Raw genomic sequence first — 11118 nt, forward strand, 5'->3', positions numbered from 1 at the left:
CACGGAAGAGAAGAGAACGCTGAATAAAGTCGTAGTTTTTGCTATTTTTGGACCAAAATGTAATTTCGATACTTCAAAAAAATTCTAACGGACCCTCTGATGTCACATGGACTACTTTGATGATGTTTTTATTACCTTTCTGGACGTGGACAGTATACCGTACATACATTCTAAATGGAGGGACTGAAAGCTCTCGGACTAAATCTAAAAATATCTTAAACTGTGTTCCGAAAATGAACGGAGGTCTCACGGGTTTGGAACGACATGAGGGTGAGTCATTAATGACATAATTTTAATATTTGGGTGAACTAACACTTAACTCTGACACTTTTACTAACCGGCATGCTTCTCGCGGTGATCACTGGTGATCGGTCCTGCGCAGATTTTGCTGATCTCAAACGAGCCTATTCTCGCGGTACTTTGAGGTCATATGCCGATCGGTCTGCGCAGCGCCGACTCATCTCAAACAAGCCTTTGCATTGATTCTCGTAACATTATGAATCAGACAATGTTCAAAGTATTATAAGCCTAAGTCCAAGAAACCATTGGCCCCTCTCCCAGATCAGTTTTGAGAACTGGTTCAATAGATTCACACAAAGATTGAACTCGAACCTTGAGCTTCAGCTTCATCTGAACGCAAAGAGCCTATATTGTATTACGAATGTAAATGTTTCTCTTGAATGCTACTTTTGAGACTTACTGAAGAGAAAGAACTGATTTTCCCTTTTACAAAATATAAGTCAAAAATTATCATTCTGATACAATTTTTGTGCAAACATGAAACTGCAGTAAATTCAATGTATCTCTGGCTCCCTCTAGTGGCCAAATTAATTTACATTGTTCCAAACAGAATGGTCAACACCATTACATTTCACTACATAAACGTACTAAGTACGTTTTAAGTTTTATACCATTTTTTTTAAACATCACTTTCTTTTAAATATTGAGTATGTTATGACATAAGAAACACACAGAAGCAAATCATCATTACAAAAAGTTTTATTAATGGTTGACTGGATGTGTCCAATTAGCATATTTACAGACATTATCTACACACTGAAATGAGCAGTTGGACAAAAACCTAAAGTGGACACACAAGAGCACAAAGATCGAGAAAATGAGACTGAGCCAAAGTTGAGTCTGTACATGCTGTCTTTAAGAACTCTAGATTCAGCCCACAGAGCCTGGTAAAGTGAAGTACCAAACTACCATTGTTGAATTGTGCCCATTTATCTGCCAATCATACGAAATGGCTTAGATGGTCACAGAAATGTGAATCCATTGAACTGGAAACCACAGCAGACAAAGAGCAGTAAAACGCATTTTCCCAAAACATCTATTGAAATAATTTCTGATATGCAGAACGAAATTCTGCAGATGACAGACTTCAGTCTTGTACTTGGATTTAGGATGATTCTTCGTCAATCTTGGGTGCCAGGTAGTATTTGATGTGTCCCATGTCTGCAATCTTGTACTCAACCACTGCAGAAGAAAAAAAAAGACAATCACTTCAGTTGCTTCAACTCCAAAGGCCATTTAATATGGGCATATGAGCATTTTCCTTACCTAGTGGAATGTCTGCAGACATGCTCAGTGTGACTGTTTTGGACAGAGGAGTGGCCTTGGTGAAGAAGTTCAGGTAGTTCAAAGCAAAAATAAGCTGCACAGGCTCATTCATCTCAATTGTCACCTGTAGTGAACACAGTGTTGTCAATATCGTTCATAACATACAAACACGCACAACTGCTACACTTGACTTTTGTTGCCAGTGTTAAAAGAATGTTACCGCTTCATCCTCCTTGTCGACATTGCTGGTCTGTGAGAGCTTGATGTTGCCTGTGCCCAGCTCTCCGCTGGCAGAGAACTTCACACCATCCTTGGCGCAAGAGATCATGACAGCATCACCAATCTGTGATAGATCCCTGCAGATACGGGCAAATTCACCAGAGGGCATCTTCACCACACAGCTGTATTCCTGCTCCTGAAGTGAAAAACAGAATGGGACATGATCTTTGGAGAAAAAAAAAATAAAACTTCCACATTCATATCAGAATTTGTAAAATGAGTCTTACTGGAATGCCAAGCTGCTCCACATCCAGATCCATCAGTTTCATCTCGTAGTCAGACACTTTCTCCTGATCTGAAAACACATTTGAAGGTCAGCAAGTGCTCAACTAATATAATTTATAGCACACTATCAATAAAAACATATAGCCAGAAAAAAATAGACATGGCTTCTGTACATTGTAATTCTTATTCTTTAAATATGTAACAAATAAATTGTAATAAAGTCTTATGAACTCACTGAGTGTTTCAAAGACAAGTGCCAAAGAGTCTGCATTGTCTTCTGCCCTAAGTGTGATGATATCTTCATTTCCAGCACACTTCAGAATCTTTGACATGCTAGAAAACAAGAAAAATAATTAGAATAAAAAATAAAAAACAGTTTTGGGCACTTTTTATTAAAACAAGAATTCACGCTTTTAAAAAAACACAATTTTCATTTATTTATTTATTTTATTTAGTTATTATTTCCATGACTCTTGGACTGTCAGTTAAAATTTTTGTTTACGTCACTTTTGACCAAGTTTTTATTGTCTAATTGCAAAGCCCGGCTCTTTTTCGCGCCAACCAGCTTGAGCGCGGCTCAATGACGTCACGTTCAACAGTGAGGGGAGGATGCAGGAAACACTCTACGCGCCAAATAATACTAACGTTAAACCTTTTTGAAATGCAATCATTCGGGACACATTAAAATGCATTTCAACAATACTAATAATAAGGAAAGAAACAAACCACATTTTTACATCTTACAAATGGCGGGCATGAACAGACATGTTCGGCTTTCATGCTCTAAGTTACGCGGTTAACGTTACATGGCAAATAACACTAAACTCGCATCCTTTCCTTCAGTAACGGTACCTGCTCAAGTTTACACCCATGGCCAGGTTTCTGTCGCAGCGGTAGGAGTCGAACCCGTCACTCCGGAGCGTGAGCTGCACCAGAGAAACATGAGATGAATCCATGCTCTGCAGCGAGATGCCCGAGGAGCTGACATCCCAGCAGGCTTCGGTGATGAGGTCTTTCAGAGCCTCCAGAACCTTCTTAAGGATTGATCCTTGAACGAGACGTGCCTCAAACATTGCGCTTCTTTTTTTCTTTTTTTTTTTATGGGAGGAGAAAAAAAGTTATCTAATTCTTGTTATGACACAAGCTCGGCCTGGTTTTCTGCTCGTCTTCAAGTGCAGGAATTCAGTAATCGTAGTCTATTAAAGTGTTTCAGCGGCAGCACGTACAAATCCAAAAAGTCTGCAAGGAACACAGGTGTAACTGTCCCGTCTTCTGCTCTCTCGAGGCTCTGAATGTAACTGCGCGCGCTTTTGCAGGCACTTTCATAAACTGTCCCACTCTTGTCTTCGTCATTTCCTCTGACGCTGGACTCCTCTTGGAACACGGACGGAAGTGCAGCCACTGACCACAAGAGGGCGTAATTTCATACGCATTTGGTTGAGAGCAACCAGTAAATAATCCTGTAAACAGGATCTAAGTTTTTAGTGCTTTTTGCTTCATAGAAAATAATATAGAGACAATGTAATGTTCCATTTCTTTCTTGAAAGATATAAAACAGTTTTTTTTTACATTTGTGAATATGGAATTTTGCCATTAAAAGTATAAAATGTATTATATAAACCTTATTGCACTTATCTTTACATTCCTCCCTAAGACCAAATAGTAAATCTTTCCATAACAACACAAATTGGTCATCAATATTCTTGGCAATAAAATCACATACTTCTTGCCAAAATGGAGTTAGAGGAAAAACAAATATCACCTACATAGGAATTAATTATGTTAGGTTGGGACCATTGTTGATTGTTAATTATTTTATGATGTCTACATCATACACATTTTAGGAGTTGTTGCACCAAAAACTATTGCATAGTCCCCTGGTGTTAGTGGAATATTATAATGTGCCAAAAACTCATTATAGGTAAAGAGAAAACCATTTACATTAAATAACTGATCCACCAATGTGATACCATTTTCAAACTAAATGTTTCAGAAAAAGTGATTTGCGTTTATATAAGATGTCCTTATTTTTTTATTTTTCCTCCTGTTGTCCTCCTTTTATTTTTATTTTATTTTTTGCTGTTATTGCAATCAGGAGATAACACGTATATTGTTACCTTACCTATGTTTCTATGAAAACTGCAAAAGTAAAGTAAAAAAATAATTTAAATCAAGTTTAAATCATTTACATAATCAATATTAAGCCATAAAAGTATGTGTATAATAATTATACATATATTTAGATTAACTCTCAGTTCAGAACACTGAGAAAACTTTAATAAATAATTATCAGAAAATCAGCTTTTCTATCCTTTTCTACTTAACTTTTTCAGAATATATATATATATATACATAAGTAATTAAGTACATATTTAATTCATACAAAGTTATAAATATGTATATTATATAAAAATAGGTTGAACTATATTGTAGATGAACTATTTCACAGCTTTGAAACATGTCACAACAGCTATTCTTTTGCAGTCTCCTGTATTAAATGCTAAAAGCAATCTACAGCATGACCTCAGGTTGTGTATATATATGCATTCCTCCATAGCATGTTCAAACACACACAGAGTAGGGAATATTAGAGCATCTGTTCAGGTGTGCATGATAACGTCCTTGGAATGGGATCAAATGGTGATGCAAGCTGAAACTCACATGGGACTGTATGCTGTTGATTCACATAAATCAGGTAGCAGTTCAAACACTGTCCCATGTTGCAGGCGGAATCCTCAACCGCAGGGCTTACTAGCTGGTTCCTACTGCGGGTTTTTTTGTTTTCCCAATTCAGCCCCAAAGCTCCTGAACCCACCCAGCTGAAATGGGGTGGAATTTCCCAATGCTAGTAAACAACTGTAAAAGAGTCTCTGATTTAAAAGCCCCTATCGTGACTGCCAAGTTTCCTGTGAAGATTGTGATACCATCACTGCAGAGTTGAACCAAAACCCATTTCTGACTCACTCTGAGCCCTCAAGACTTTGACTTTGTATTTCCCAAGACACACTCCACCACTATCTGTTTATTCAAATATAATTTTGGCTATTCTTCTCAGTATTAAACTATAACTGTAGCACCATCTCTTTTTTTCAGCGAACTTGGATGGAGGCAGGATATATGGAATTGAACTTGAACAATACCAGACGAACAGGAAGGAAGCGTAGGCCGAGCGGTCCTGGGGAATATGGGGAGGGAGTTCAAATCCAACTCTTTCTTTTTGGCTTGCAGTCCCTTGAGATTACAGCAGCCACTGCTGCAGGCATGTCCAGACCACAATGGCACTTTCAACTAGATGAACAACTGTCTTAGCAGTCGTCCTCAAATACTAACTTCAGAAAATATGCTATTTCACACTGAAATAATACTAAATGACAATTTGGTTATTGTAATAAATGAATAAGACTCACTTTATTGTCAATCAGGAGAGAAAACAAAATATTGCTTCACTAATGACAGAGGCATGCAACACTGAAAAACTCAACAGAACTTACAAAGCACAGAGAATGTAGTAGTAAAAACATATTACAAATCAAGTTGTAAGAAGTTGTGAGACTGAACTTAGATTTAGATTAAATAAATTAATTTAAAAGTAACTGGTACTGGTGCAAGAAAGGTAGATTTTCTGAATAGAATAGAATAGAATAGAATAGAATAGAATAGAATAGAATAGAATAGAATAGAATAGTTAAGAAGTAACTAGGTAGAATTTGTGAGACAGAACTTCGACAGAAATACACTTTGATAAATAAAAAAATATATTAAAAAGTAATTGGGTGGAAGTTTGAAAATTATAAATGATGTATCAAAAAATTAGCTTTTCAAATTTGAATACACTTACGTTCTTTATGAAAGTTTAAAAAGAAACTAGGGCACATCTGCTTTTACTCACAAAGCTTTTTGTGCTGACATACGCACAGTGATATGGAGGGGATTAAAAGGTTTTGGATAAATACCAGGTTACTGTATTTCTGCAATAAAGTTTCTTGTAATGGAATTCATGGGGACCAATACATAGAAGAGGCGTTCTCTAAAAATAAACAGTTCATGTCTAGGTTCTCGGTTTCCTGGCTGTAGGTCTGACGTCATGTTGAAGCAAAGCAGAGGGGACGTGCAACTCCCGCCAACTTTCAGAGCCTTAGACAAGAGCCACCCCCTCAGCTCCCCCTATCCTTTCTCATAATCAACAGGAAAGACGCAGCCAGAGCTCTGAAAGAGCTGGGAGGGAAGAGACAAAGAGAAAAACACCACAGAAGATCACAGAACAAACACACTAGATATCCAACAATCTTCCCTCAGAGGACAAAATGGACAAGCAAAAACTGAGAGCTGAAATCAGTCCTCGGGTGTCCAAGAGCTCTGCGCAGCGCCTAAGCAGGGATCTCACCTGCTCCATCTGCCTGGACCTGTTCAAGCACCCGGTTTCCTTGCCCTGCGACCACACTTTCTGCAAGGCCTGCATTACGAGTTACTGGAGCGGTACTCGTGGAAAAGGCCAGGGTGGATCTGGTTCCTGTCCTCAGTGCCGGAAAGTTTTCCCAGGCCAGTGCTACAGACCCAACCGCATTGTGGCCAACATCGTGGAGAGCTACTGCCAAGGGATCGAGGAGAGTGGGGATCAGCTGACCCAGTTATCAGCAGACACAGTTCCTCCGACCCCACTTTGCAGCCGACACAGAGAAGAGCTGAAGCTGTATTGTGAGGAAGACCAGGAGCTGGTGTGTCTGGTGTGTGGGATCTCTCAGGATCACCGGGCTCACACGCTGGTGTGTCTGCAAGATGCAGAGCAGAGATATAGGGTACGAATCAAAGACATGTTTTCTAACTTCCTCAGCTCAGCTGAAAGCTCATTGTGTTTGTGTTGAACAGGCTTCTCTGACGACTTCAGCAAATGCTCTTCAAAAAGAGCTCAACACTGCTCTAGAATGTGAGAGAGAGACTGAAGAGGAGGTGAAGAAACTGAAGGTAAGCAGAAATTAAACCTCATGTGCACTCTCCAATACCTCTTAAGTGGAAAAGCATTGGAAATGATTGCTATTTTTTACTTGACTAACACCTAATCCATCTAAATTCTTGATGCTTTCCAGTAAGTATAATAACTTGTAGGTTCAGTTCAACATGAATTCAAAGTCATTTTCTTAAAAGTATAGTTCACCCACAGATAAAAAGTCTGTAATTTTACACTCTTAAAAATAAGGAACCATAGATGCCAATAAAGAACCATTATTTAAGGTGTGCTCACCTTTATGCTGTTCCAAACACAAAAAGAAAATAGTTTGCATAATTTTTCAACTGATTTTGTCAAAACAACATTGTACTCCACTGACTTTCAGTGAAGCACACTTTTCCAAAAGTTTTTACAAAATGCTGTTTTTCTGTTTGTGTATGTGTGTGTGTTTGTACAGTATGTGTGTTCAGTGATTGATCAGTGCTTAAGACTCACCAAAATCTGATGAAAAATTAGGAAAAAAGAACAATTCTGGGCTCATTCTACTATAAAATGTTCACGTTTCATGATCCAGTCAATTTCAATACATTTTTCTTAAATATTCTGTTTCACCTAATCAAAGGTTGTAACTGTCAAATGCATGCTGACTTCCACCTCTGAGGCAAAACATCACCTCAAATTCTCTTGTTTTCCAACCCAGGACCACACTGCAGATCTGAAGCAGAGGATAGAGGCACAGTTCAGCGAGCTTCATCAGTTCCTGTACCAGGAAGAGAAACTCCTGCAGGTCAAGCTGAAGACAGAGGAACGGCGAGAGCTGATAAGGCTGGATGAGCACAAGGCCCTACTCAGTGTAGAGATATCCCGCCTGCGCAGAGCTATGAACGACATCGAGGAAAAACTCAGTGAAAAGGATCCTCACACACTACTCAGGGTGAGTGCAAAGCCACACGTCACACTGACAAATATCTGCAGAACCAAAGCGACCAAAAGACATTTATTTTCATGGGGAGGTGGTGATTTGAGGCGAAACTGAAGTGTCAGATTGTTGGCAATGGGTGTGCAGACAGTGACGCCTGTGTAATCCGGCACCAGATACAGTTGGATACTGCAGTAGAGAAGGAACGCCTACTTACAATCAAGCGCACATAGACTTGCTGACCTCAAGTGATATGCTGTCAGTGTGAACGACCCTTTAAAGAAAGATGAGATGCAATGCAATGTTGTATATAATATAATTATACAGATGATTCTAAATAATACTTTTAAGTAATGTTAAAATATGTATTAATGATGTAAAGTGATGTAAGATCTGAAAAGAAAAAATATTTATTTTTTATAATATATCCTAAATAATCGTTTCAATACTTAACTGTTAACAGAAAGCTCTGTGGGATATAACTTTGGTCAACACAGAACACAGTGTAATTATCTCAGCTTTCCAATGGGAAGATAATGTCATTAGTGCATCAAGGGGATTTTCCAGAGTTGTAGATTGGAAAAAAAAAGTGTAGATTCAAACACTGATCTCATGTGGAAAACTTCTGTCCCTGCCTCTCGAACTGAGCCAATTTCATCAATCTCCTTTTTCCCGTCTGTTTTGCAGAGTATAAAGGGCCTGCTTCAAAGGTGAGAGACCTCTATGGATCTTTTACATTTCATATTTTCACTAATATTTTCATGAGGAAGTGCTGGAATTGTTTTTATGTCTGGGCTTGTGTTGTTTCAAGTAGGCAGCCACCGAAGTTTGAGAAGCCAGCACTGACGCCGCCCAGACTGTGTGAGGGCCGCTTCGCTGGGCCCCTGCAGTACAGAGTGTGGAAGTCACTGAAGGGAAGCATCTATCCAGGTTTGAGAATGATCCTAAATAAAAAAAAAAATATATATATATATATAAGTAAATTATAAATTTTCCAATTGAATCATGCTGCGTAAATGCATAACAAATTTCAAGGAATAACTCAATCATCAGATTTGGAAAAAAATTAGTACAATCACTCGCTCACCATAGGATCCTCTGCAGTGAATGGGTGCCGTCAGAATGAGAGCCCAAACAGCTGATAAAAACATCACAATAATCCTCAAGTTATCCACACCACTCGAAAATCTGCATGTTTGTAAGAAACAAATCCATCATTAAGATATTATTAACTTTAAACTGTCCCTTCTGCACAAAATACCAGACCATAATCCAAAATAATGAAAGCAATATTATGGCAATATTATGTATAATATATTCATATTTTAGCAAGAAGTTGGTTTGAAGTTAGAAATTTTCATTTCTAGGATGCATGAACTAACTCTTCTCTGCTACATTGTTCCCTTTCTAGTTCCCTCAGCCATCACATTTAACTCCAAAACAGCCAACCCCTGGCTCAGTCTTACATCTTCGCTTACCTGTGTGCGCTACCAGACCTTCAACAATGCGATTCAGGACAATCCACAGCGATTCAACGCCGCGCTGTCTCTCTTGGGCAGTCAAGGGTTCACTAAAGGCCGCCACTACTGGGAGGTGGAGGTGTACAGCAGCACCGTGTGGACCGTGGGAGCCGCTCGTGAATCCGTCACGAGAAAAGGTGTCATCAATACCATGCCTGCCAATGGCTTCTGGACACTCTCACTATCATATGGAGTTCAGTATATGGCCGGGACATCTCCGCCAACATTGCTGGCTTTGGAAGAGCCACTGGCAAGGATCGGCGTGTATCTGGACTACAAAAGAGGCCTGGTGTCCTTCTACAATGCAGAGAGCATGACGCACCTCTACACCTTCAAGGACACCTTCACTGAGACCCTCTACCCTTATTTTAACCTCGGCTTCTTGGATAAAGTGCATGAAAATGAGCCTCTTAAAGTGTTCCTACCTAAAATCTGAATTTTTATTAATTACTTTCCTAATATTAATATTTCTTTTTTATATAAACACTAGGCTGGACCTGGATATTTTAAGTTAAGCCTCTTTAGAAATCTGTTTAAAGGTAAAGCAATTTATGAGACTTGCAAAAAATAAAATAATAAAAAATAAATAAGTAAATAAATAACGTCTTAACATTCTAGTGGGTTAGTGGAGGCGCATGGAAAATGAAACCAAGCCATAAAAACGGTTGGAAACCATGGCTTATGATCCTTTCCCACTTTAAAGTTAACAAACATAAGTCCTGGCAGATATCACATATTCTACATGTTTTTGTGATATTCCTAGGTTTTATAAACAAATGGGTGAAAATTAGGCTGGTCAGCATGGTCGTAACTACACCTTTGTAAAAGCAAAAAGCATATATATATATATATATATATATATATATATATATATATATATACATATTAAGTGTCAGCCATTCAAAATTGGCTGTGTATTTTAAGCTACATATCATCAAAAGTATTTCAGTATATTACAGTATTATGAGGAAGTATTATATGTTTAACCAATGAGTGATTATTTTTAGAGGATCTTAAAAGCATTTAAATATACTTATCTTTTCCTCTATCTGCTGCCTTTGACATCACAGCTCAAGTGTTTTGAGGTGCTTATGCATGTTCTTGTGCCATCAGCCAATCAACAGAGTTATTAGTGAGCAAAGATGGACACAAGCATACTTCCACTGCCACTGAGATGAATGGGAATGCTAATATATATGTACACTACAGACCTCACTGCTGTAAACAGCAAAATAAAATTCAGGTTAATTCAAGTTAATGGCATATTACACTTGCAGCAGCTTAAAAAAGCTTGGGCTTCTGTGCAGAAAAGAAAAACGCGGTTCTCATTCCAGTCTAAAATATAAAAGCCTAATGATTTTATATCATTTTTGATACAAACATGTATACAATGAAAGAAATTATTAAAACACCACCAACTAAATGTTTTGCTTCTTTTTTACTATCTGGTAAAGAGCTAACAAAATCTTTCCCTCCTCAAGACTTCATAAGGTTTATGCAGTTACCATCACTAACCACAAGGAGGTGCAATTGTACTCTTGATGCGCTCTGTAAGCCCACACGGACTGAATCAGCGTCTAGTTTTCTAGGAGCTGCAGAATAATAAAAAATTAGACCGACGCCAAAACTTTATAATGATTAGACACTTAACCAACAAGTGAGTA

General features: G+C 38.3%; 2 protein-coding genes across 4 annotated transcripts; one reads left to right on the top strand and one right to left on the bottom strand.

Annotated features, from left to right (window-relative positions):
• Positions 1-981: 981 nt before the first annotated feature.
• Positions 982-3409, bottom strand: pcna (proliferating cell nuclear antigen). The gene is made up of 6 exons (XM_019123355.2): positions 2923-3409; positions 2306-2403; positions 2073-2140; positions 1787-1981; positions 1567-1690; positions 982-1482 (listed from the first exon to the last, which is right to left on the bottom strand). The coding sequence occupies exons 1-6, from the start codon at positions 3141-3143 to the stop codon at positions 1406-1408; spliced, it is 783 nt and encodes a 260-aa protein (XP_018978900.1). The 5' UTR covers positions 3144-3409; the 3' UTR covers positions 982-1405.
• Positions 3410-6213: 2804 nt separating this feature from the next.
• trim69 (tripartite motif containing 69) lies at positions 6214-10877 on the top strand. 3 transcript variants are annotated; one of them, XR_006161013.1, is made up of 7 exons: positions 6214-6866; positions 6937-7032; positions 7716-7949; positions 8622-8644; positions 8746-8864; positions 9346-10529; positions 10579-10877. XR_006161013.1 is itself a non-coding variant. In XM_042765359.1 (6 exons), exons 1-6 carry the CDS (start codon positions 6375-6377, stop codon positions 9888-9890), a joined length of 1509 nt encoding a protein of 502 aa, XP_042621293.1. In that variant the 5' UTR covers positions 6214-6374; the 3' UTR covers positions 9891-10877. The 3 variants fall into 3 exon arrangements, 2 of the variants coding, with proteins under 2 accessions (XP_042621293.1, XP_042621294.1); XM_042765359.1 differs by having other exon boundaries at positions 9346-10877; XM_042765360.1 differs by having other exon boundaries at positions 6215-6866; positions 8749-8864; positions 9346-10877.
• The last annotated feature ends 241 nt before the right edge of the window (positions 10878-11118 follow it).

The sequence above is a fragment of the Cyprinus carpio genome, chromosome A10 (assembly GCF_018340385.1).
Source record: "Cyprinus carpio isolate SPL01 chromosome A10, ASM1834038v1, whole genome shotgun sequence".
In the NCBI taxonomy this organism is placed as follows: Eukaryota; Metazoa; Chordata; class Actinopteri; order Cypriniformes; family Cyprinidae; genus Cyprinus; species Cyprinus carpio.